Source organism: Aulonocara stuartgranti (assembly GCF_965226115.1).
Source record: "Aulonocara stuartgranti genome assembly, chromosome: 20".
In the NCBI taxonomy this organism is placed as follows: domain Eukaryota; kingdom Metazoa; phylum Chordata; class Actinopteri; order Cichliformes; family Cichlidae; genus Aulonocara; species Aulonocara stuartgranti.
Genome location: NC_138956.1, coordinates 26,991,340 through 27,018,112, shown reverse-complemented (window position 1 = coordinate 27,018,112; position 26,773 = coordinate 26,991,340). Strand labels below are relative to the sequence as shown.

Sequence of the window (26,773 nt, the reverse complement as noted above, 5' to 3'; positions counted from 1 at the left end):
TGTGCGATGTGTTTGCCGTGAATAAACCACAAGCCGCACTGAGGTTTAGCTTGTGAGTCAGCAAGTACAGGTGGCAAAGTCAAAAATCAAAAAGCAACACTGTTGTTGCAGGTTTGCATAACAGTCTAATCTGTGATCTGCCCAGCAGTGGGGAGAGGAGGAGAGGAGATCTGGATTCCAGTCCTGCACTCGCTGTCTTTTGGCTTATCTGAACAGCAGGACAGATGTTTCCATGAGCGTTCACGACCTTTTCTTTGCTACTGTCGCTCTTCTGCTGTTCATGTTGTTCACTTTGTTGTCTCATTTATTTTCATCTTGCATTTTCCTCCCCTGTTCCTGGTTTCTCCCTCTTTTTTTTCTCTGTCATTTCCTGTGAGAACAGGAAAGCCCCTTCAGACAAACAGCTATGGTCTGCCCATCCAACACACTCTCTCTCTCCCTCTCCTCTCTTCTAGGTTCAGCAGGCTATGTAAACAGATTGGGCGGACTACAGCTGGCATAGAAGGAGAGCAGTGGGACATGGTGTGTGTGTGTGTCTGTGTTTGCGTAGGTGTGTACATATTTATGTGAACGCATGCAGGCATAAGTGTGGTAGAATTGGGAGTGACGAGACATTGACCAAAATGTATGTGGAGCAGGAACGAGATATTGAATCACTTGGAGACTGGAGAAGAGACTCACAAAGTATGGAGCCCGTGGGGGTACTGAATGCCTCATTAAGCTGGTGTATGTGTGTGCGTGTGCATGTTCATACAGCTGTAGACGACATACAGTGCCGCACAGGAAATCGGGAGTTGGCCTGAGACCTACCCAATCAAAGAATGCTTTAAATCAAAGTTGTGCTGTTGACCACTGTTGGGTATTTTTAACATAAAACGTTGGATTATATGTGTGTGTGTGTGTGTGTGTATCTGCTTGTCTGTACTGTGCAGTTGCGCAAAGTTTGTGTTTGGAGAAGGAAATACCTTGACAGGTTTCTGGAACACCCGCCTGGGTACCCCCTCTCCATCTCCCACTTTCCTCCTACTCTTTCTCTCCATCTCATTTCTTCTTTTAGTGTAGTTTCTAGTGTTATTTTACACTCACGCCCTTCCTCTGGCTTAGAGCAACACTCTCCCTCCCTGTAACTAGTGTTGTGTAACTGCCATTTGGTGATCAAAAAACTTAACATTTGGTAGACGAAGTGAGAAATCATTGTAAATCCCATTCTGTAATACTACTGATGGTATTATGTCACTGGTTATGTCACTTTCGCTTCCTGAAATAAACTTTTCCTAATTGTTTCCTATAAAGTCAAATGATAAATTCGACCTTGGCTCCATATATTTATAAAACATGTCCTTACTGGTTGTGTACTCATTCCTCTCCACACACCCTGTTTTCTTGCTTCTCTTACTTTCCCTCCCACCTTGTTTCTTTTTTCTTTTCAAACAATCAACATTGTCGACAGTTTAACACCAGAGAGAAATGCACTCGCATTTTTCATTGATAGATGTGTCAGTGTTTCATAATGATGAAAGGTGGCATTCCAGAAAGCTCACAGACAGAGGACAGGAAGTGCTGCTCAAAGGCCACAGGAAGCAGGAAGCAAGTGGGGATGAGCTACAATAGTCACTTACGGTTACTCATGAGGAGACATGGGAAGTAGTCAGAAGATGAGGTGAGAAATCATGAGCGAATATAAAAAAGAAAAGGAGAGAAGGAGAAGGAGTTACAGATTAAAATTGTGAGCAAGATGAAGGAAAGAAGCGTGTGTGTGTTGAAAAAGCAGCATAACGGGTGGGAGGAGAGAAAGAAGCCGAGAGTGAGTCTATAACTAGTTTTGTGCTGAAAGGTCAAAGTCAGGCCTCGGATTTGAAATTGAAATGAAGTGTTGGTTTGGCACCATTCCCACCTCACTACTCTATGGAAAGAGAGTGTTTGTGTGTGTGTGTGTGTGTGTGCGCGCACAGCAAAACACCACCTGAGTACACATTTTGCCCTCATTTCCCACTGTTTTATATGTTCTGTGCTGGGATTTTCTTATGGAAGCATATTCAGTAAAAACAATGACTGTACATTCACTTGCCACTTTATTAGGTCCACGTGTTCAGCTGCTCACTAATACAGATGTCTGATCGGCCAATCATATGGCAGCAATCCATTTAGGTATGTAGCCAAGGCGACCCAACCTGTCAGATGATGTCAGATGGGCTGGTGTGTATATTTCAGAGATCTGCTGGGATTTTCCCACACAACCATTTTACTGTTTACGGAGAATGATCTGAAAAAGAAAAAAATATCCAGTTAGGGGCACTTCTCATGGGGAAATGAACTTGTTGATTCCAGAGATCAGAGGAGAACGGCCAGATTGCTTCTAGTTAATAGAAAGGCAACAGGAACCCAAAGAACCAGTCATTACAGCCAAGGTATGCAGAAGAGCGTCTGTGAACGCACCAGAAAGCCACACTGGCTTCCACTGCTGTCGTCTAAGAACAGGAAACTGAGTCTACAGTTTCCACAGGCTCACCAAAATGGGGCAACAGAAGCCTGGAAAAACATTGTTTGATCTGATTAGTCTTGATTCTTGCTGTGACATTTGGGTGGTAGGGTGTGAACAACTTGAAAGCATGGATCCACCCTACCTTGTAACAATGTTTCAGGCGGGCGTTGGTGGTGTGGTGTCCATTACATTATGATCACAGTTGCCCATCTTTTGTTGACTTTTGGACAGCATGTCACAGAGCTCAGATGATCTCAAACTGGTGTCTTGAACATGAGAAGGAGTTCCCTCTACTTAATCCAGTAGAGCACCTTTGGGATTTGGTGGAACAGGAGATACACATAATGGACGTGTTGCAGGAAAATCTTCAGCAACTGTATAATGCCTGTTGCATCAATCTTTCCAGCACCTTGTTGAATCATGAAGATTCAGTTCTGAAGCCAGAAGTTGGTTCCAACCTAGTATTAGCGAGGTATACTAAAGTTTAATAAAGTGAGTACATTTCACATGGGTCAGAGCAGTATTTCTTCACTCTCATGGGATTCATTGGTGCTCCACTAACACACCATTGCTTTCACATTATGGATGTGTGAATACAACTTTGTTGGATGTTCTTACATGGCCTCCTTTCAATGAACGCGATAACAATACAGATATAAAGATTTTGTGACATTTAGACTTAAAGTTGACTTTCTTTTCATTGCTGTGTTTCAAATGAAAGCATACAATAAAACATCTTTTAAGAACCCATAGTCAGTGCCAAGCCTCACCTGTGAGCGTTGTACCAAACTAACTGCACAGAACATCACCGATTTTGTGAACTTGTGACTCAGAAGTACTACTTTTTGCAATTTATGGTTGATGCAAGACCTAAATAGATATGGAGTTAACAGATGGACTTTGCCTCAACAGACAGTTGGAGAAGTTTCTACACAGTGGTTTCTGCACTTATTTATTTTCGTGTCCCTTCTCAGGGTTATGTTAATTCAGGGCACAGCTGTTGTTCTACACAGAAGAGCCATCTTCAGGCTTCAGGCCTGCCCACTTTTAAGCCTGGAGCTGTTGATTTGATAGTTTAAAGACAGTAGATTACAAAGTGTAGGCCTTTTAAAATCAAACGTATTGGTGTGATTGGGGGAGACGTTATATGTAATTTGCAAGCCTTTCCTGTGTGTAGCTCGACATTAGATTAGTGCAAAAAAGGTGAATGTCATAATTGGAGGTGAGACAACCTTTTCATCCTTTAGATCATTTTTTCCAACAAAAATCTGTTAGGAAAAACATCCTCACCAGTTCAGACTGACTACAAATGCATGTTGAATTACCATACACTGCAGTCAGGTACAAGCAACCACACTGTTTCTCTCGATGATGATGATGTTATTCATTCAAAGAGTAATAAATAATACATAATTAGGTCAAACATGGGATAATTACCATGAAATGATCATTTAAACATGCAAATATCAGCTCAGTTATTTGATTTTTCAGCCTCCCTGGCTTCAGTGTGCATTGCAGTCAGTGAGTGATAGTGCTATCCACCACTGTGTAACTGACTGAGAAGGATGACTTAGATGTTTGCTGAGAAATGGATGGGTAGTAGCACAGGGTGAAATGGGGGAATGGGCGAATGGCTGGCTGCCAGAGTCGAATGCCAGGTGCAGAATATAGGGTAGAGAGGTGTCCTTCCTCAGCTCCCCTGTGGAGTGAACCAGCCCATACTGAACATCCACTGCCCCAGTACCCTCTACTGCTGCAACTGCCACTTTTCCTCCTCATTCACCTCAGCTCTTTCTTAAATCCTGCCCTCAAATGTCTCTGTATTTCTTCTCAGAAACAGAAAAGGGCCATTGTGTCAATTAAATGACATGTGCTGCACACCATAAATCCTGCACACATGTTCTACACTCGCTGGCTAACCCGTCTGCCTCTCTTGCTGTCTTCCTCTCTATATGTTGGATGGAGCCACAGAGTTTTATGGCTCATGTGTGTTGTGACAGTGTGAAAGGCACAGGAAGGAAAGGCCACGCTTCCTCTGATGCTCCTGCTGCTGTGGACCAGAAGAGATAAGAACACACACACATGGATGCACACACCGCCACGAACAAACAATCACAACACAGACCCGTGCTGCCTGCGCTAACGCCCCCTCCCTCTCCGCCTCCCCTGCAGATCGACTTCCACGTGGTTTGGCCTTAATCAACTCCCCTGCACGGCCCCACCTCCGTCTCCTCTCACACATTTTAGTTTGTTCTCTTCTCAACAATTTGCACTCCCCGGTCCAACTCAGAGTGTTTAAATTGGCATCGCTAGTCGGACACTGGATGCTTTTAGTTTCAAATAGGCAAATAATCGCTGCTCAAGTTATCAGCGAACTATTTGGGTTAGTCATTCTGGTGACTCTGCCATACGCAGCGAGCTGTAGATGTAGAGAAGAGTCCTCTCTGTTTTATCAATGGTTTATAATGTGCACGTGTGAAAGAAAGGCACTTCCTTCAGAAATAAGTAAAGAGCTTCCTGGACAGTGTATATGCTGTGCTTTCCTGGGTGAGACTGATGCTGAGAGTGTGTCTGTTATTTTCTGAGTGTGAGCGTGTGTGTGTGTGTCCGCTGACGTAAGCCCCTCTATCTGATGATGCCCTTCTAATCCCCACAGTGATGTGTCATGAATATGGAGTTTAAGACTCAAATCCCCAGGGATACACAGGCTATAGATAGCTTGTGCCTTCTTCACACACGTATACACACACACAAACACACACACACACACACACATGCTGCTGACTCTTGTGACGTTGCACTGGTTCACTCTAGCCTACTCTGGTCTTAGCCATTCCTTCTATGTGCAGTCAAATTTGCAGATGTCAAACCATGATTTTTTATTGTTAGTGTTCTGGTTTTAAATGTACATGATATTGTACTTGAAACATCAGTGAGATATTGAAATAATTGATATAAGCCTCAATTGCCTTTTCTTCTGAAGCAGCCATAGGCAACACAGTGTATTTGTGTTTTGACTAACCATGACCTGCTGCAAAACAAGACTGGTCATTTTCAGTCAAATGGCTACAAAAACAGAACAGCAAAGAAAATGACAGTGAACTTTTTTATATCTAAGGGAAGCTTTCCTTTGTAGTCTGCTTGTAGTTTGAGATCTGTTGACCGGTTATGTTTGAGTAGGCTCTGGTTGCATGAAGGCAAAGAGTCCATATGAAGAGTGAAAGAGGGGTTGTGTTTTCTGAAATCGAACCGAGTCAACAAACTAGCTGATGGATTTCCAGATTGTATCCAAAGCACAGAAAGTCAAAGCTAGAACTTCAGCACGGGCAGTCAGTTGATCATACTGATCTCTTAAATGCTTCAACCCACCTAGACGTTTAAAGTAAACAAAGATGATCAGTAAAATGAATCCCTAAACTGCTCTTTGTAGGAATTAGTTTTACAAATCAGCTTCAATCTTGAAGCCAGCTCTGAAGTCCATGTAATGTCTGATTGCATGCATGTGAGGATAGTGTAGGTAGTTGTACGGTGGATTCACAGTGAGCATGTGTAAGCTCCATCCAGGCAGAACTTTCACCTAAACCAAGCAGACTAGCTAATTGCGAGAAAGGACGATGACCCAATTTCTCCTAACATTTTACAGCGATTCCAGTTGCAATAAATCTAAATATACTTGAATCTTAAAGGAAGCAGTATTAAAACACACTGCATGATACCATACCATCATGTGATTATCATTAAGTTACAATTTAAACCACAAATGACTGAAATAATCAGCTTGTGTAAATTTACTCATGTGTGCATGTGTGGTGTATTGTTATGTAGGCTGAAATGTGCTGGAAACTCTCAATGTTTTAGTGAAAGCTCTAATCTGAAAATGTGGTTCCTTAGGTTATTGTGGCCTAGACTACACACAGATGCATACTGCAGGTGATAAAAGACATACTGTAGGTATAATCACACTTGCTGCCTTACCCTGCTCACACACAAACACACATGAATCCCACCACACCCCAAAAGCTTGCCAACCCATATGGCTTGGGGATAATAAACTGAACAGCCAGCAACACGTCTCCTGTGCTCCCAAGCCAGGCAAGCCAAAGGAATGCACATCCCTCCAGTTCACTCCCTCTCTTTATCGGCCTCCCTTTTCTTTTTCTTTTTTTCTGTCTGTTTGTCATTCTCTGTCTTTTCCTTCTCAGTTCTGAGAAATTGAGTAACGGACCCTCTGTTAAAGTGAAGAGCTATGTGTCTGAGCGTATGTTGGCACCCAAAAGTGTGTGTTTGTGTGCGCGAGGTGTGCCAAAGAAACCAGTCTGACGAGTGTGTGAAGAGCTTGCCCTTGGGATGGAGGGAACAGGGGAAGTGGGATGGAAAAAGGGAGGGAGCGTAAGGATGAAATGAAAAGGAAAATAAACAGTTATGTGAAGGAGAAGAGGAAAAAAGAGAGATATTTGGGAAGGAGGGAGAGTTGCAATTACATCTCCTTCCTAATCTCTTTCTCCAAAATGCCAAATGTGAATGTGACCAAACACACGTGCCTTGCTTCTCCCAACGCCTACTTTCCCCCTTCTCCCACCCACCCATGGTCCTGTTTCCTCAGGCCTCCCACCTCTCTGTTTCTCTGTGGTGCAGCGGGACAGCGAGCAAGGCCTGCGGCAGGAGTGCTAAGCCCGGGCCTGGATTTGGAGCACGGCTGCTCTTGGTTGAGCAGGATCCAGGCCCCCTGAGGGCTGAGGGGTGGCAGCGGAGGGTGGAGGGTGAGGGAGGTAGGGCAGAGAGGGAGGAGAGCAGAGGCAGCAAGCAGTACAGTTCTGGATCACCTTCAAAGAGCTCCAATCCCAGTGGAGAGACTGGATTCCTCTGCGGAGAGAGAGGGAGGGTATGGAGGGAGTGGGAGAAAGAGGGGGAAAGATGTGGGAGACAAGAGACAAGGGGGGAAAGTATTAAAAGAGAAAGGAAAGAAGTGATTTGGGTTGTAACTTTTTTTCGCACTCTTCCACTGTCTTTCTCCCTCCCTCTTTCTGTCTCTGAGGCGTGCATGCACTTGCCCTTCAGACAGAGGGCTATACTGAGATGATCTATCTGTGTGCTGGAGCGGGGAGACATGAGAAATCTGGCCCGCACAAAGGCTTCGTTGTGCCTCTCTGGAGCTTCCTTTAGGGGCGTCATGTGTGTATGTGTGTATGACTGTATTTGAATGTGAAAAGGATGAGTAGAGTTTACTTTCTCAAGGCCCCCCAACCACCCTCCAGAAGGTACTCCTAATGCAAGCGTGCACACGGACTCCCAGATGTGCCTCCAGAAATCCAAGGACATTGCAGATTGCCACCTAGGCATCTTATTCTTGTTCATGTGGTGGATGACTTTCAAGCTCTGAACCTATAAGCCTCTTATAGAACGCAAAAGTGTGTGACAGTTTAGGAAACCTCAGATTTGTTCCATTGGAGTTGTGCATGTTCAGTTTTTGTGAAATTGGGGTGCAAATAGTACACTTCATAGTTTGTGCAGGCAGGAGTGTGTGTTTCTCTGTGTGCATCAGTGACAGACCTTCATCCTGAGTTTGGGTCAGCAGTTTGTTTTAGCATCAATTAGAGGCTCTGTGTTCCTCAACGCAAGCGTGAAGGGAGAATTAACATGCAGTGGCACATTCCCATCAGTGTATTATTACACACAGCACCTCAGCTGCCAGAGTGCATGCATGTGTTTGTGCATGTGCATGTCTCTGTGCGTGCGTTTTGTGTGTGCATGAGCATGCCCATATGTGTGCATTTATAGGTAAATCATTCAAATTCAGAAAGCTCTTTTTCGTTTTTCTTTTCTTCCTCTCCGTCTTCTTCTCCTTGCTTGGCACTTCCCTCCTCTTTCAAGGACTATGGTCTGACCACAGCCATTTCCCTTAGTCTCTTCCTTGCCTAGCAGCACACAGCACATAGTTTCCATAGAACTTGCATTTAATTGGAGAGAAGATATATTAAAGATACTAGAGAAAAGTGTCTTGTAAAGATCCCCCGTTTTATTCAAAGACACTCTGAAGAGCACATGTTCACTGGTTCTGATGCAGATCTTCTCTTGGAGGTATGTTGATTGCTATGCATAAAATAAAGGTTAAGAATTTACGAATATGATCTTCTGAACAATGTTTCAGACAAGACAAGGTATGTTTGCCATCAGTGAATCATCCAACATAATTACTTTATCCTGTGCTGCTTAGTCTTTTTGTACCGTCATCATTTTAGTTTAGCTTTTATGCTAGTGTAAAACAGTTGCTTGAAAGTTTTACGTAGTCTGATTAAGACCATAACCTTTGAGGCATAAGAAAAAAACGAATCTTTCTCATCCTGATGCCGGTGTTTTAAATGTTTTTTTCCCCATTTTATCAATTTACAAGTTGACTGCAAAGGTTGCCTTGTTTTGAGAATGCATGACTGCAAAACAAAGAAAGAAGTTCAGAGTTGTTATATAATGCAGATTTACCTGGAAACTGTAGAAGCTTGTGAATGTAAGCTTAACCTTTCTGATTCTTTTAGGTCTCTGCAACTGTCTGTACAAAGCCAACTTATCAAATGAGCAAGTTGCAACCTGTTAATGTGCCAAAACAAGGACAAAAATATATCAGTGCGCACCCTATTATAGTTTTCATATTTAATTACAACCCTGGTTATTAAGGATTATTATTTGTAGTTCAGCATAAAGATGAGCCTGAATTTGGTCCAAATGCCTCCAGGTTCTGTTGGCATTGTGCCAGGCTGCAGACCTGAACTTCCTTCATACTTGATGTTATTAACAGCTCCGTCTAAAAAAACAGCCAGTATCATGCTCCTCGTGACATTTAGAGATATCATCACACCCTGACACGTTAATAGAAGCATTGTTTTTTTCCTTTTGTTGTTCTGCTGCTTCCAAGAAAGATATCCATCATTCATGAACATTCGGCTTTATTATGTTAGAAGTGATTAGAGCATGCCTAACCCTCTTAGGGATTACTGGATTGAATCTTTGCCAGGAAATGTGCCACACACTGGCACAATATTGCCAGGATCCCTCAGTTAGGCAATATACGTGTTTCTTCTGTTGTTACTCTGATTACACCCTCTGCATAAATATGGAATATAGTTTCATTGCTTTTGTGTCCCTTTTTGTGTTGTTTAATGGGGGATGGGATGTCAGTCGACTGCTTCCAGGGGAAAGGTTTCCTGTCTTTGCCAAGGTATGCCCTCCTCTCTGTCTCTCATGTGGAGCAAGGCTCTATACTTGCTTGTAAATAGTGAGATAAGTGTGGTTTACCCGTCGCCGGGGTGTAAGGTGCACTCAGCACCGCCCTGACTTGTCTGTGCCAAAGCCCAATAGGGGTGTAATTACCTGAGACTGGGTCAGCACTTTATCCAGGGTAAAAATACCTGCCTACTTATAGAAGGGGAGTAGTGAGGGAAGCCTGTCTTCACACATTCAGCCAAATGCCCCCTTAGTATTGGGGAAATACTCTGGTAGTCTCTCTGCTTCTTCCTTTAGAGGAGTTATATAGCATTAATTACGCAATATCACAGGGACTTCTGAAGTTGCCTTTCATAGTTGCAGCAGATTGCCCTACAGAGCAGTGAGACACATCCAATATTCCACTCTACCTCTAACTGCAGCCGACTTTCAGCCCGGTACCTTTCCACATTCACTGAATTCCCCTACTCCGCCCCTTTCACACCACATCTGTCTCTCTGCCCTCCGAGTCAAGGACAGAGAGGACCAAGCAGACATGGAGAGGACACAGCAGACACAGAGAGCTTGTGTCAATTAAATGGTATGTGCTTATGCCGCAAATCACAGACACATGTTCCTTCTCCCCTCCCACCCTGTGGCTGTTGCCTCTCTTCTCCACCACCTAATGCAGCGTAATCATCCTCATTACCTAATGAGACCCTACTGTACACACAAAGCCTCCCCCCGCCCCCTCCCCCCAAACACATATGTATAAAGAGCAGCCACATGCTCATGAAAAACACTATAGACTGTTATAGCAATGCGATAAACAACGCTCTGAACACTTACCACACTGTCAACAGAGTAGCTCTCAGTGCCACAACATTGTAAAGCCTCTAATGCCACAGTAATACTATTGTAGTGTGTATTATCAACAGGACAGTGAGCACTGAATTAGGCTGGCAGCTGGGGAGGGGAGAAACCCCTCATTAGCTCCCTTCAATGTATCTACTTCCCCTAATCGCTTACAATAACATAATCTCTTTAAAAGTGCTGCAGCTTAAGTCCAATCTGCCTAAAACCTGACACGTGATTGAGGTCAATCCGCAGTAAAACCTCAACTGTGGGGTCCCAAGAACTTCCACCCAGTATAAGCTACAGTACTCTATGAGCAGGTATGCATTTATTGCCGGCACTGTGCAGAATATTACATAGTGCTTCACAGTGATTCAGACATGTCGCTCCACAGCTGTCTTCATACATACCCTCAGCAAGACAGAGCACAGCCGGCCGCCTTCTTCTGTGCATGATCCCAGTGCAGTTTGTATCCTTCTCACAGCCTCCATTCTCTCTAACCCTAGTAGAGGAGACCCATTATGCCCTTTTTTTTTTAGTTTTTTGATGTTTTTCCATAGTGTCTCTTGCCTGCAAACCACTTACAGATGTTGGCAGCGGGGAGCGTTGTGGCAACTCCAAACGAGGAAATCTAAATAGAGATCAGGCTGTAAAATAAAAAAGAAGGCCAAGCGAAAGAGAAAACAAGGGTAAAAGCAAGAAAGCAAATGCGAGAATGAGGTGAATGGGTTAGAGAGAAAGTAGAAGGCATTAGTGTGGAATTAGTAAAGACAGAAAAAAAAACTTACTGGGCAAGTATGAAATGTGATGTTATTTTTAATGACTGGTTTCTGCAGAGCTTGGACAGTTTGCTCTGGTTTGCATCTTTGTAAACATCTTTATTTCCCACACAACAGACAAGCAGAGGTAGTAACAAACACAAAACTGTGGCACAATGGTGGTATACTTACAGAGCAGGACTAGGTTACGATAGAAATATTGCCAAAAAAGGCAGCTACTGTAACAGGAAACATACACTTTCAACAAACTACTACAGCCTCTCAGTAGCTGATAATTATACCCTTAAAATTCTATATGGCTCAAAACCACAGCTTCATATTCACCTTTCCAGTTGCTGCTCCCTTGGCAGGTTTTTACATTAAATAGTGTTTTATAACATATATAAATAACCAGTACCAGCTGGAATTTACCGGTGCATACTGGAAAATAGGTTGGCTGGGCTCAAATAGGCTTGGTTTGATCTGTGGGGGCGGCTCCATGTTACCTCCCTCCACCTGTTTTACAGGAAGTAGGCTTGTCCTGGTGGATCGGAGAGGAAATGTGCTGAAATGCTACATCCTGCTCACAGCTTTTGGGTCACAGTTCAGTATCGCTAGTATTCGCTACGTCCAGACACCTGCTAGAGAGAAAGAGAGCACAGAGAGAGAGGGAGAAGTGGCAGCGCGTGTGCAGCCATGTCACTCCCCCGAACAGTGATTGTAAAAATGAGTGACCTGTCTCTCCCGTCTCGCTTCTCGCCCTCATCCCCCCTCCCCACCACCCCCTGCACTTTATTTATTAATGGATCCATTCAATTATTTACCTCACATCTTGGGGCGACAACAGGCCAGAGCGCAGTACATAAGGTGGAGATGATACAGTCGACATGCACAACACACAGACACAGAGCGTGTTCTCTGTAGAATTAGCTGACTGCTACCCATTTCTCAAAGGATTGTTTTTGATTTTTTCTTTTGCTTGTTCTATTGATTGGTAGAAATCAGCTTCCTGGGGCCCAAGATGATGTTTTTAAATAGCTTACTTTGTCTAATCACTGGTTTAAAACTCAGTAATCAATATTGTGAATAATCAGTATTTAAGCACAAAACAAGTACAAGAGTTATAGCATTAGGAATCCATACAAGTTTTATACTTATGTGTTTTGTTTTTTACTAATATGCTCAAATAAGTGGCATGTACGGCTTACGTGGAGAAGCTTGAATGCTTCCTCCACCAGTGCTTTTCAGCCACAGCACTTAAACAGCAGCAAGTTCCTTTTACATGACCTGGTGACATGCGGTCTGTATACCTTTAAAAGTTACTACAGCATCCTGTTTGCAGTAGAGGTTGATGGTCAAACGTATCATTGACTGCTCTGTGTCTGCTCTTATCTTCTCCCTCTGGCCTTATCCCCGCAGTGGCCAGACATGGATCAATCCCACCCGGAATTGGGTTTCACATCCCGGAAGCAGAGATGTACACATGGGTCACTTTCATCGACTCACTGCGGCCATGGCTATAGGTATCCATCATACAGACCATTGACTGGTTGTGACCATGAAGGCACAAATTCATCACAACGAGAGAGTGTGGTTGACGAGGTCAGTGGGAAAAAAGTAGCTCTTTCCCATCTACAGTCAGGTGAAAGTTAAGCCTTTTGACGTATTATCATTTAAGTTGGTGTAATAACAGCACAGTGTGAATGTGGAAGCATTTGGAAAGCCTATATTTTGTGTCAAGTGTCTGTCTATGTGTCTGTGTGTGCATGTGCCGGATCACATGACATAAGGAAATATATTTATACTACCTGCACCAATCTGTGTGATATCTACCAGAGGAATGATGTAATGTGTGTGTATGTTATTATTTAAGAATGTGCATCCGTGTGTGTTTTTGTGTTTGCGTGCATGATGCGTAACATGCTGAAGATGAATAACAGATGCTGTGACGCTGTCGCTATCTGAACTCCAGACTTGGCTGGCCTCGTCCGAGGACTGAAGGGGGAGTAGATGAAGGGAAGGATGACGAGGGAGATGAGGGAGAGATGAGGAGAAGATGCTGAAGACTGATTGCCACTGACTCGCGTCCAGTGTACTAATGTAACTGGGAGATCCCCTCAGCATATTTGGGAAGAAAGCAAACATTTCCAGTGCCAAGAAGAATCTGACAGCACTCAACCCTAAAGAGGAAAGCAGAAAATAGAGAGATGAAACAACATATTTATTTCATCTTCTATTCTCAATGTGTTTGTATTGGTAGGTAAATACTAACACATCCAAAAACAGTCTCAGTAACTGGTTAATGCTCTTTTGTGTGTGTGTGTGTGTGTGTGTGTGTGTGTGTGTGTGTGTGTGTGTGTGTGTGTGTGTGTGTGTGTGTGTGTGTCCCTTGAAAATAGCCTGCTGTAATTTCCCAGGAAATCACTGTGATTTAGAGTAGCAGCAAAGTAACTTCCAATTACAGTGAATGGACTGCTAGTGTGGAAGTGGGCTAGACTGCTTGTGCACATGTGTGTCTCTGTGTGTGAGCAATATATCTGAATGGGATTTATTCCACGTTTAAATTAATGAACATGATAATACATACAAAGCTCAAGCTATGCTGGTGGTAATTAAAAATAACTAAATGTGGTTCTCTCAGTTGAGCAGCGTGTGGTAAAATTAGCACAAAAAAAAGATCCCCTCTTTTTTTTCCTAAATGATGAAAGATGCAAATGAGTTCATGGTTTGAGTTCAAGTCTGCATAGAGGAAGCAGCAGTGAGCACACACTCTTCAGAGGCTCTAAAATGCGTGCAGCTGGGTTGAGGCTAATGCTTGGAGAGCTTATAAAAGGAGCTGACCTGCTGAAGCTGACTGGAGCATAAAAATGTCATGAGGTCCGGGCGATGAACAGAAGCATGCCATGATTGAGGCTGCTGTCCCGGACTGCTTGATGCTGCCGCTGCAGATACAAGGAGCTGAAGGTGGAGGCTGGCAGAGCGGGCTGAATGCAGATAGGATCTCTGTGGGGGGGCATGAATGTGTGATTGGAGACTAAAATCATTACAGTACGCCAGGTCCCTGTGTCCTTGGCTCTTCCGCTGAGCTGAGGTTGATGCTGATGCGCTCTCGTAGTTTCAACCTCTGCCTTTTTCGCTCATATTTTTTTATCCTTTCCCCAATTTATCATCACACATTTCTGTGAAATACACACAGTCCCCAATGAAAGACGCTCTTCTTCGCAAAATTTTAAATCACTCTCTGTAGGCAAGAATATGACAAAAAGTTCCCTTTGAGATGTTATCGCTGCAGCTTGTTAATAATGCACATAAAATGCAGTCAGGAATCATGTGAGCAAAAAATAGTGTAATAATGTACTCAGGTTTTCAGATTTTTTTAGACATAAATCAGATTGCCGTAATATTTTTTAGGATCAGCTTTTTTTATGCTGTCCAATGTTGATGCGTTGCTTTTCAGAGGTTTATCATACATGTGGCGGAAATAGAATTTAAGCCTCTGCGATGAAATTGGTAAACTTCGTCATGTATTTGATATTAATGCTGGATTATTTCCCTCTGTGTGTCTCAGCGAGCGCTTCCAGACTCTTTCCCCTTTTCTTTTCCATGCATCCAGCTGAGTTTCATGCACATTTTGAGTGCTGAAGTCATAATATGATTCTTTACATAACCTGTTTAGATCTGATTCACTCATGAAGTGACGTTTATGAAAAATCTGAAGAAAAGAATCGGGATAAAGATAAGCCTATTCAGTTGTTTTTGTTATGTTCAATTAAAATCACATATTAAAGGCCTCTTTCTCCTGGTTGACCCCAGTTGCACTCATGGCCCCAGGCTGCTGGTGGCTGTCCAAAGAGAGAGAGGGAGAGAGAGGGGAGAATGTAAACTAGACTTGCCTTCCTTGAGTCTCATTGGTTGATTCCTTCCTAGCGGTTTTGTCCTTGAGAATGTGCAGACATGGGGCAGATAATGTTCTGACACCAGAAACTCTAGACCGGGACCAGATCAACACTTACTCCCTTCTTCTTCTCTGCTTCTATCATCGTACTGTCAGGACATGCACATTGAAGAGTGACGGTGCTTTTGATGTGTATATATACTGCGCCTAAAAATCAAGAGTGTGTTTTCATTTATTTAGTTTGTTTTAAGGCAAATCAACAAAATACCAGAATTGTATACTTTGCTCAAGTGTTTGCATGCAGCAATAATCAGAAGTGAAGACAGACTTCCGAGGTATAGCAAGTGTGTTGACACATGGCAATAATAGATTCCATTACCGTTAACCGTAAAAATATCACACCCGCGGGCGCACACGGGATTATTTTGAAACTGAGGCCTTGCTCCGCGCGTTAGGCGACAGGGTCGGACTTTTTTTAAGATTCTAATTTTGTAAGAACCAGTTAGATTTAGCCTTTAAGTGTATTCAAAGCCATGCACGGTGAGAATGAAAATTATTGTAACACTTAATGTAAATTTGAGGTTTTCATCTCTTCTCCGGTATATTGCAAGGTCAAAGATCTCCTTTTACGGCGCGGGGTTTCTGCAGAAGTCAGCATGCCAGCAGAGCAGCGTGTATAGGAATCTCCCTGCAGCGGCACATAAACTACCATACCCGGTGATCTAATCACTGCAGGCCAGTGGGCTTTAATCCAAAGTTTGCACTTTGTTTTTAAGTCTGAAAATAAAAATGAAGGCAAAGTGCAAATGAAACGGAAACTGCTTGATTAGTGCAAATTAGCTCTTAAAGGGAAAAAATAATTTTAAATGTTTTTCAGGGCATTAGCAAACTTTTTAAAGATTCATATTGTTACTGTCGTTACACTGCGTGGCAGCTTTAATTACCGCTAGTATGCTGTTGTTTATATGACAGAATGATTTTGTCACAGATCCTTAAATGTGAAAACGAAAAAAATAATAAAGTCTGAGAGGTAATTATTGCCATTTCAATGACTTTAATAAGCAAAATAGGAAACAATTTCTTCCAAAAAACAACAAAAAGAGACAAAACAGAAACCAGCCTGAATGGAACAGTTCAAATTTAAGTGTTACTATTATTTATATAAACAGGATTGAAAGTTGATCCCCATCATCGCCAAGTACATGAAATTTGTGAAAACAAAACAACAACCCGCTGCTGCAGTTTCAGTTCGATTTCAACACAGTTGAATCAGTAACAAACCAAAGATTGTTAAATGCATGACTTTTCAACAACAGTTTCAATGCAAGCACCATGCTTTAATCGATATGATCTGACAGTTTAATTTAAATCATTAAAATAAAAACTTTTAACTATGCATCTGGCCAGCAGAACCAGAATCATCAAATAATAATAAAACAAAGAAAAAAAGTATTACATAACATACACATTGTTTTCATTTTGAGACTTTGCACAACCTGGATCCCCTTTTTTTACTGACCGGCAGAAAAAAATCAGGAAAAACATAGAACATTAATATTCAAACTTTCTATCAAAAACATTCGTGTTATCTAAATCGTAACTGCGAATTTTCTAAATATTGCGTAAAATATAAATGATCAACATCTGGTCGAATGGAGTTGGGGGGGCTACAGGTGGCTGCCAATTATGATGAGAAATATTTGGACTTGTTTGGTTCTAATTTGTTTAGAAATGCAGATAACACCTCGCCCCACTGAATATGTGCCATAAAAGCTACACCGAGTGTGAAAATAGCAGAGTGTTAATACACGCGGTATCCAGCCTTCGGTCCAATGGAGTATAAACTCTGCGTAATCTGGTTTGAATAATGTCGTGGTCACATGCTTGTCTCCTCTGCCTCACACAACATGCGTCCTAAATACTACTCTTAAAAGTTCGCACTGAGGCCTGCCTTTAATATTATTGCAGTATTACATCATAGTATGTCTTTCCTGGAGGGGGGTCTGCACAAAATTCAAAATGAAAAACTCGCAAATCATTATCCAAAAAAGTGCACTTGACACAGTTTTGCTGTATTTAAATGCAACTGGGAAAACAAATGCACTCCTCTTTCAAACAATACCCAACACGATAAAAAAAAAAATCATAACAAATGAAATAAAAACACAACACACAGAAAGAAGTACAAACCAGCCTCCTCAATCTTGTTGTGCAGTTTTCGCGGTTGCATAATATTTACAAGCCCCCCCCCCCCCCCAAAAAAGAAAAAGAAGCCCACACCATGATACTGCACCGCCAGTCCTGCTGTTCTGTCCCCGCTGCATTTCTCTAACCCCCCACCCCCACCCCCCAAAAAAGCGCAGATCAACAACATGCTCTTAATATACACGAGAAGATGAAGGTACAAAATAGAAATTATTACCGTACATGTCCAGCATGCAGGATTAATATTTAATGCAGATTTTTTTGTTTTGTTTTCAATATATATTCGAATATAACCAAGCAGGCAATAAATCAATGAGATGTTGCATAAAATGTCCCCTCCCGTGACGGGTTAGTAGACGGAAGATAAATTTGCATAAAGTGGTGTCCCGTTTTTTTTATGTTTTTTTTTTTAAGATTCATTTGTTAATTTTTTCTTCAGATTTCGGGTCCACTTGTCGAATGTGAGTCTGGTGAGTTGCAGGCTGTGAGATCGGGCCTGCTTGTTGGTTCATAAGAATGTCAGCAAAAATACAACTGCCTTACGCCGTCCCACGTTACTTACAGGTGATTTAAAAGCTGGAGCCTCAAGTGAGAGACAAACGAACAAACAAAAAAAGTTCATCAGTCGCTCCTCTTCTTTGAAGAAGAAAAACAAAAGTCTCTTCACTACAAGCAACTAATCTACAAAGATGCTGCGACTGATCGGACACTCTACATTGCTCTTTGTATCTCAGTTGACACGTGGATGGTGAGATGATTATATATGAGAATACTATCTGATGGATTACTCGTCTAATATGAATATAATTGTTACCGTTATTAATATAATCAAACAGTATGGGAGGTGTGGATTATTATCGTTTGCGCATCAGCAAAGTCAGTCAGAAAGTAAAGGTGTCGGGGGGTGGTGGAGTGGGGGTGGGGGTTGTTTGTTGAGTAAGTTGGAGGGTTCACAAGAAAAAGGCTATGGCAACTCACATGAAAAACTCTGGTGATGAAGGGTTGTCACTGGTTGAGCCAGCCTCGCGGAACCCGTTATTGGCCCCCGACCCCGTCAGTTTCTCACACTTGAGTTTGTAGGCGTCCCTCTCCCTCGCCAGCCGGGTGATCTCCGCCTTCAGCTGCTCCACCTGGTTCATCAGCTGCGTCTTCTCGTTCTCCAGCACGTGCTTCTGCTGCACCCGCTTGAACCGGCAGGACTGAGCGTAGCCCCGGTTCTTCAGGGTCCTCCTCTTCTGCTTGAGGCGGATCACCTCGTCCTTGCTGAAGCCCCGTAGGTGTCTGTTGAGCTCCCTCACCGACATGGATACGAGCTGGTCGTCGGAGAAACGGTCCTCCACGTTGAGTCCGCCCCCGGAGCTGTGGTGCGCCGCTGACTGGCTCAGGTGGCCGTGCGGATGGTGGTGATGATGGTGGCGGTGATGGTGCAGCGGCTGGTGGGACTCTGGGGACACCGGAGATGGGCTGTCGGGGTCTTGGCTGTGGTGATGATGATGCTGGCTATGTGGGTGGCTGTGTCCGCCCGGGTGCCCAGAAAGTTCCTCGGCGTGGTGCGGGATGCCCCCCGCATAGGGGTGATGATGCTGCTGGCTGTGGCCGTGATGGCTGTGGTGGTGATGCGGGCCCCTGTAGCCCTCGAAAGCGCCTTGCTGCTGCAGCTGCTGTTGGACATGCGGAGGCGGAGGGTGGCCGTGAGCTGTCGCTCCAATCAGGGCCTCCACTGCGTCCTCCGGGGTCAGGCTTAGCGTCTGCGGGTCTATCTGCTGGTGGTACCCGTTGTTCGGCATCCAGTACAGCTCCTCCAGGTGGCTTTTCTGCTCCGTGGGGCTGAAGCTGGGCGACGAGGGCACCGAGCTGCAGGGTGTACTGATAGGGGTGGAAGACACAGAGCCTTGGGGTTGGAGACGGTTACACTGGCGCACCCCGTTGCGATCCAGCCCGGCCAGGCCTTCCTTCTTCACGTCAAACTTCATCAGGTCAAAATCGTTCACATATTCCAGAGCCAGAGGGCTGCTGGGCAGCTCCGGCCCCATGCTCAGCTCTGCGCTCATGTTGTTGTCGCGACTCTTTTGCAGATATGCAAAAGTGTTGGCGAGCGTCGCAAAAACTGACTTATTAATCAGCGTCTCTTCTCTCCTTTCTTGTTTCATGCAATAGTTCTTTTGGCTCCTCCACCGCTGTGCACTGACTTGCTGTAGCATGAAACAGCGCGTGGTTGGTGGAAAAAAAGGAAAAAAAGAAAAAAAAAGTCGTGGAGGAAAACTTTCAGACTAATGCACTGCACACGGTTTGCGTCATATAGCCTACTTCTGCTGGGATAATCTGGCAGAGAGACCAGGCGGGAGGTAGAAAGCTGCGCGTCTCAGTGCAAAAGTAAAACCCGAGTCCCTTCAGCAGAAGTGCATTTACAAGAAAAAACATAAATAATAATAACAAAAGAAATACCACGTTAATTCGCTGAGACGGGCACCAGTCCTCGTTGCAATTTCTTGGTTGTAAGTCCCTTTTTTCCCCAGGAAAATAAAAGGAGCGAGTAAGCGGTGTAAATAGGGCGTCTGATTTTCGCTGAGAAGCAGCTTTTCCAGCTCTGCACCGCAGAGATTTAAAGGCTCGCCTCTCTCACTCTCTCCACTCTCTGGTATCCAGCAGACTGCGCTTGAAGCCAGCCTTGCGCTTTATACTAATATCGCCTGGTGACGTCGAGCTCGGTAGCACTCGGTTCTCCAATGGGAACAGGACTTTGCGCTCAAATAGAGGAAGAGAAAGAGGAGAGGGACGAAGGAGAGGAGGGCGCTCCAGTCTTGACAGCTACAGTCAGCTGACCGACTTCCCTAAAAGTAGAAGAACGGTGGAAAGTGGCGGAGTGAAATGCCTTCGATGTAAAGCGCTGCTCCTCGTATTCAGTCGTGTCTGAAATGAGAGAAACGTGAAAGAACTGCCACTTTATGGTCCAACACTCTTAGAATGACACCAAACGTTGAATTTCAGGCAGATTTCTGAGGTAGTCCTAACAGTTGTTCCAGATGTTTCCAGATGCACAATACAAATTGGACTTACTACAGGCACTGCTCCTGCATTATAGTTCAAGACACAACTTCATTTGTCTTGAAAATGAGATCAAGAAGAATCATTTTCTTATGTTGTCTTGTTTATGTTTATTTGCTGCATGTCTATAACTTTCAAAAACCCAAAAGATAACCAGTCACATACAAGCCTGTATTACGCAGCATGGTGATAACACAAGGTCAGAACACAGTTTCTAAGCGACCTTAAAAGTTAAATCGTGACTATTTTTCTGCCACACACAATTTCACACACAGGCGCTTTAATGTATAATAACTATATTAAGGCTGTAGCTACAAATACGTCATTTTAATGTTCACTGTAGCGAAGAACCACAATAAAGTCTCAAGGTTTACATGTAGATCTGCTTCTCACTGGCGACAATACTGGTCCACTTTAATTTATGGATTTTTTAAATCCCAATTTATTGTTTAAACAAATAAAAAACAGACCACTGCAGTATTCTATATAATGAAATTCGTGGATTAAATATATTTTTGTCCGGTAAAAGCAAAGTTCACTTTGTTCAGACTCTGTTACTCACACATCAGGCTGCTTTTGGCTCGCACCGTTTGTCTTACTCCTGGCAGTATCAAAACAGCGGATTCGCCAGAAAACAGGCTCAAGGCTGCCCCTGCGTGGGCAACGCACGAACCGACGAAGCTGTGGATGACGCTTCTGCTATACATTCCCCTTTAATTTGCGTTTGGATCGTCATCTCCGCGCTAATTGCTGCTTTCAAAGGTCACATCATGCAATTGTGACTGACAGCAATTCATTTCTGTCACACGAGTCTCCGACAAGCTCGCTGTCACGCGTGTATTTTTAACACTCACTTTCTAACAGGTAGTTTGGCCAAAATAGGGTCAGATCTTCCCTGGAAGTATGCAAGCGTCATTGATCTGGTCTTTATTTTAATTGTCTGCTAAAAACAGAGAAAGAAAGAAGGGGGAAAAGGGAGTGTGAGCAAATGTCTCGCTTCCCTGCAAAAAGAAACTGCTTGTAAATGAGTCCGTTTGTAGGATCGATTGGATTATCATTTCGTTTCCACCTCATATCCACGGTTGAGCACAGCCGCGACCATAGCGTATTGATCAGACTCAATGTAAGAGGAGGCTGCCAAAGATGAGATCCGATAATGAAGGGCTTATTTGTTTAGTTTAAATTCTTAATCAGTTTTGAGCTGTAGCAGTGTATCAATAGATGAACTGTGACTCAAACTTCTGTCATAAATCACCCTCATATTTAACAACCCATAATAACTCGATGTGATGTAGTTTATGTTTGTTTTATTATGTCTTTGAAAATAGTATTGGACTTAAGGCTAAAAGTTAAATTGATATAGTCCCCAGAAGAACTGATGATAAAAGATGAAGCTTTTAGCCAAACACGCGAATTATTATTATTATTATTATTATTATTATTATTATTATTATTATTATTATCAGTCACCACAGGCTTATGTCTTTATTATTTTGGACAAAAGGCACATTCTAATAACGGGATGTATTGATCCAAGAAAAATGCACTTTGCAGTGCACTTTACCGCGACTCTGGATCCCGTTTATTCCTTTTTTTTCTTCTTCTTTTTTTTTTTTTTTAGCTTTTATCGAGCGATAATGCACAATTATCCGGAATCTTTATAACATCTCAAGCCAACTCACACGCTACCCACTTTTTATTTTCAGGCTCAAAGCGCCTGATAACCACATACTGCTGTAGTCAACTTCAAATTCTAGGCATTCCCTTTCCCGAGCACAGGATATAAAAACATACAGGTAGTATTCCAGTTACAATCGTGCTCTGTTAATTCCCTGCACCTGCAGGCGAGCTTCTAAATCCTGAGCTCCAACTTGAACAGCGCCCTGAGCGAGTCGTGCCATGCCGAGCACAGCCGACTTAAAACTTCTTTCCAGCGAGGCCGACCCGGCGGCAGCCCCATTAGGTTGTAATGCTCTCAAATATAACCCGAGTCCACCGTCTAATAGATCCAGGCAGGCCTGGCGGCGGCTTTCCCCCTTCGGTAATAACGGGCTGTAATGGAGAGACGAGATGTAAAAAACCGTCCATGTCAGCAGCATATCGGTGGTTAATGATCTATTAAGTGATCCGTGTGCTTATGGACAGCGAAAAAAAAGTGTTGATGCTTGCTTATTCTCCCCTAATGAGAGTCCCATCCTACGGATTTTAGGAATGAATAACAGAAATAAAATCACCTTTAAAATGTTACATTTAACAGTTGACGCATGGAGGCTGCAGAGGCTGCACAGCTTCCCACAGCTCACATCTCACACCTGCAGCAGGCCCGCTGGTTTCACACAGGAGGCCCGTGGTCTGTCCATAGGAAGATACATGATTCGCCTCACAAATATGGATTTCTATTCTACTTCAGGACCTATCCATGCATGCGCATCTGCGCTCCGGTGGCCAAGCTGCACTGCCAAAACCCGTTGGATCTCAACTCAAACCCGATCTGTATGGAAAGACAGAGTGATTACAAGGAACACCTTTCCCCCCTTCTTTTAGAAACAGAATCAGCTTCTCTGTTTAACTCTAAGGTAAATATTTGGTTCTATTTCAGAATATTTTTGCTATCTGGCGCGCGTAAACTTTAACGGTTTTCTCGAAAGTTGCTGGAAATGTTACAGAAAAAAGGGAGGTAGCCGAGCTGGAAGGCCCGCGACGGGGAGGGTGAGGGATGGAGATGGGGAGACGGTGCTTTCGGAAGTGCTGCTTTGATGCGTTTTGATGCAGGAGGAAGAAAAGAGACGCAGAGCAGACGGGCAGACCCGGCTCCATCCTCTGAAACACGCCTTCATTGCGCAGTAACTGATTTAAAATGTTTTTTCAGATGTAATATACGCAAATGTAAAACAAACTTAGTAGCTTTTTGTCAATGCAACAATCACCCCGCGTTTAATTGAAGTTGTATTTTTGTAGTTTTGCAGAATCAATATCAGAAAAAGAGTCGCTGTGAGTTTGACAAGAATGCATGTTCGTTTTTGTGCAACGAATTAACTGATTCATGATTAATTGTCAATATTTTATAGCTGAAACATTTGAAATGCACTTCATCACTAAAAGTGCATAATGTATTTAACAGGCGGAATCGCAGTATAAACAGGTGTTCCCATCATTAACGTGATGGGTTTCGGCATAAAATAGTAATAACACCAGCAAATCCGTCTCTAAAATTTAAGTTCGATTATACACTCAGTCGTCCTTTTTGAATCAGTAATCTACATCTTCCGTTTACAAGGTGAGAGTTACTCAGGCATTCTTGTTTACTCCAGACTGATCGATTATCTCCGTAAAAACATGTATTATTAAGACGTGTCGTCTATGTAAACAGGCAGAGGCCAGCCTCTGAAGAAGAGTAACATTCCCATCAGGGATAATTGACTGAAGAGACTTTCGGGGAAACGGCAAGAGGTGAGATAAGTGCAAATTCATGCAGTCTCATTAATATGAAATAGTATCGATTTAACGGTGGACATCAAATGTTGTCTTTAAAAGTCCACCATTCTTCAGGAGTATTATCACAACGCTTGCACTCTCGCTATTTGCACGTTAAAAGGGTAGTTGTGTTTGCGAGGGAAATTAAGGTTTATTTCTTGTGACAGGGCGCCTCTGGTGGCGCATTTACTCATTGCTAATAGTCTGACGTGTATCATCAGTGACATGCAGTCTCTTTTTGGCACTAACCCCATGCAGACAGCTCCAACTTCAAAACTGAAGTTATTTGCTTTGCTTTTTTGGATATGGCAGAGCAACAGAGAGGATATAAAAATATGATGGGGAGGCCAAGACATAATTGTAGGCCTTTTCTGAGATTAGATGTCTCTGATTGACATGTAGTAAATATAACGACAAATAAATGTCAGTGCGCACTGTACTGGCTTAATCCCAGAAGAAAAAGAACAATAAATCTGCCTTTTGCTGTGGTCATTTCATTAATGTAAATTGCAATGCTATGTACAATAGTTTGGCTTCCTTCCAGTTGGCTTATTGCTGAGGCATATGCATGATATTGGGTTTTGTCATAAACTGGTGGCTGTGTGACCACAGAATGTAGGCGACACCACAAGAACCAAATATCATAGTGCAGGCAGGACATAATTAAAGACCATATTCTCAGGTCATAACTGCAATTTACATCTGTATTTTCTTAGCCAATAACTGGCTACTGTAATTCTAAAGATACCCGCATGTACTGAAAACATAATTACAGTAATTCTGAGTAAAAAGTTAAATATTTTTCTTAGAATTAATTGATGTATGCTTCTAGCTGTACAAGCACCTAGAAGCAGTTTCTTTTTTTTCTTTTTTTTAAACTTTTGTGTTGTTCCTGAATGTCAGACTTTAACATGTCAGTGCTGAGGAACATCCACTGGCTTCTTTAGCCTTTTCTAATTGTCTGCATATGGAGCTGTCAGAGCTTATCACTGACTTACATTAAACCTCCACTTCATATATTCTGGAAAATATGCGTCATGTAGCAGAGACTTATACACAACACCGGCATGTTATTAAGCTAAGAGTAAAGAGAGAGATTTAATAGCCCTCAAACGTCTCTTTATAATATCTTAGAAGACTTTATCTTCCTGTCAAGTGTGTAAAGCATAAATGTTTATGAGCAGACTTAGTTTGTTCTGATTGTCTGCACATGAAAGCTGCACACAGGAGCTAGCAGACCCTTGGTCATATTGTTTTGGCCATGTTTGAGTGTGTGGGCATGATTGATCTGGAGGTGGGTGGGCGCCACACCAGGCAGTTTTAGGGATTAGAGCCGAACTGGCATTTTTATTTTTCTCAGTGCCACAGACTCCTCCTCTAACCCAACCATTCATCTGTTCTGTTTTTTCTCTCTCACCTCCCATCAGGATGTTCTTGCACAGCACTGTCCCTGTTTGTAGTAATGTTCAGTCACATTGTCGAAAGACGCTGCTCTTATCAAACATCTATACTTTATACTCCTTCGTATACCCTTTTAGTCTTCTTCTCTCCTTCTCTGTCCACCCTCCCTGGCCGGGTGACCTCCTTACCTCTCAGCTCTCTCACCCCTCTCCTCTGGCCCTGGCCCTGCCCACCCTGGGTCATTTATCATGGACCAGAAGGGGAGCCCCCGGGCCTGCAAGCCCCCGTCAGCCCCTGCAATCGCCTCTTTGTGGCTCCCAGCAAACAAGTGTTGGATCAGCAAAAGTCTATTAAAGCCTGGTGGGCCTTTCTCAGCCAATTGGGCTCGGGTCACTGAGCTGCTCTCCTTGCTGCTCCGAGTGCTCTTTGTGTCGCCGCCGTTCGCTGACACAGATCCTCACAAGATTAATGATTTTTAGCAGCCATTTGGGTCTCATTCACAGGGTCCTTCTCTCTTTCTGTCTCTCTTCCACTTTTCCTCTTTCCCCCCACTCGTTCTGCTCTTATTTCTTTTACCTACTTCTTCTACTCTCCTGTATCCCCATCCATATCTGTTTTACTTTTTGTTTACTGATTCAGTCGTCTCCTCCTCCTTTTTACTGCAGTTCCAATCAGCATTGATCGTTTTTGTCTGTTTAGTTTTCAAGGCCACTATTCATACAGTTGTGTTCACTGCTAATGGAAGTCACAATGTTATAAATGGCTTTGATTTAGAGATTTTATGCATAAAAATGAGAATTGAAAAAAGCTCCTTATTGTTCTTTGTTTGAGAGTCATGAACTCTTGTCTGATATAGCCCAGGCATGTTAAGAAAACCAGCTCAAGTATCCACATTACAGTCCTGCTAGGTCTCCCCGCAGCATTCCTCAGGAGGCTCAGAGTAATTTGAAATCTTAGAGCCACTTCCACGACTTCCATGTTGCCATGTTCTCAGTGTTGTTTCCAGTAATTACTGCAGGTTAAGTGCATGTCCTGGAGCCCAGTGGAGGCAGCTCTATCCCTCACCTGGGACATGACTCAGCACACTTCAGGTCATCCGGCCATTTCCCTGACCACTGGACCACACCCCACCTACTCTAAACCCGCAGGACAGCCACGTTCGCTTCCATCACGTAATGTAATGGTTGTTTTATTTACTGGCTGAACTGTTTGCAGAAAGACAGCCCACACTAACATCTTTATCTAGTCGGATGCTAAAAAAGCATATATTTCTTGTCTTTATTTTCATATTCAGCAGCTTCTAAATAAGATTATGCTTTATGTAAACTGAAACATTATATGTTTCTCTCCTGGCTAAGATGGGAGATACAGTCTTAATGCATTCGATTTTAGATAGGAATGATAAAATGTGCATTTTGCCATTCATATCTTACACCTGCCTCTCTGTCAAAACGAGTTCAGGCT

The 26,773-nt window shown here is 43.2% G+C and overlaps 2 protein-coding genes and 1 long non-coding RNA gene across 7 annotated transcripts in view; 1 reads left to right on the top strand and 2 right to left on the bottom strand.

Moving 5' to 3' along the window:
- Positions 1–13,362, top strand: part of LOC309697274 (uncharacterized protein) — a 207,073-nt gene extending 193,711 nt beyond the window's left edge. For 2 of the 5 annotated variants that reach the window (XR_014273781.1, XR_014273782.1), the window contains exons 4-5: positions 456–522; positions 12,709–12,791. Coding sequence is in view for 1 of the 5 variants with exons in the window: in XM_082519068.1 (XP_082375194.1) it covers positions 456–522; positions 12,709–12,812; positions 13,262–13,352 (262 nt within the window). In the remaining 4 variants the exon portion in view is untranslated. Of the gene's footprint in view, positions 1–455; positions 523–12,708; positions 12,892–13,261 lie in introns of those variants that run through there. The other 3 variants (XR_014273780.1, XM_082519068.1, XR_014273783.1) reach the window with 3 other exon arrangements.
- LOC309697275 lies at positions 11,332–15,923 on the bottom strand. The gene is made up of 2 exons (XR_014273784.1): positions 14,131–15,923; positions 11,332–13,469 (listed from the first exon to the last, which is right to left on the bottom strand). It is a non-coding gene; the product is annotated as an uncharacterized lncRNA (long non-coding RNA).
- A 295-nt stretch (positions 15,924–16,218) lies between these two features.
- Positions 16,219–20,040, bottom strand: mafba (MAF bZIP transcription factor Ba). Its single transcript, XM_082519536.1, has one exon. It carries the CDS (start codon positions 19,588–19,590, stop codon positions 18,364–18,366), a length of 1,227 nt encoding a protein of 408 aa, XP_082375662.1. The 5' UTR covers positions 19,591–20,040; the 3' UTR covers positions 16,219–18,363.
- Between the last annotated feature and the right edge of the window lie 6,733 nt (positions 20,041–26,773).

Coding starts and splice junctions, on each gene's coding strand:
- mafba (XM_082519536.1), bottom strand. CDS start 19,590: ATGCTACAGCAAGTCAGTGCACAGCGGTGGAGGAGCCAAAAGAACTAT.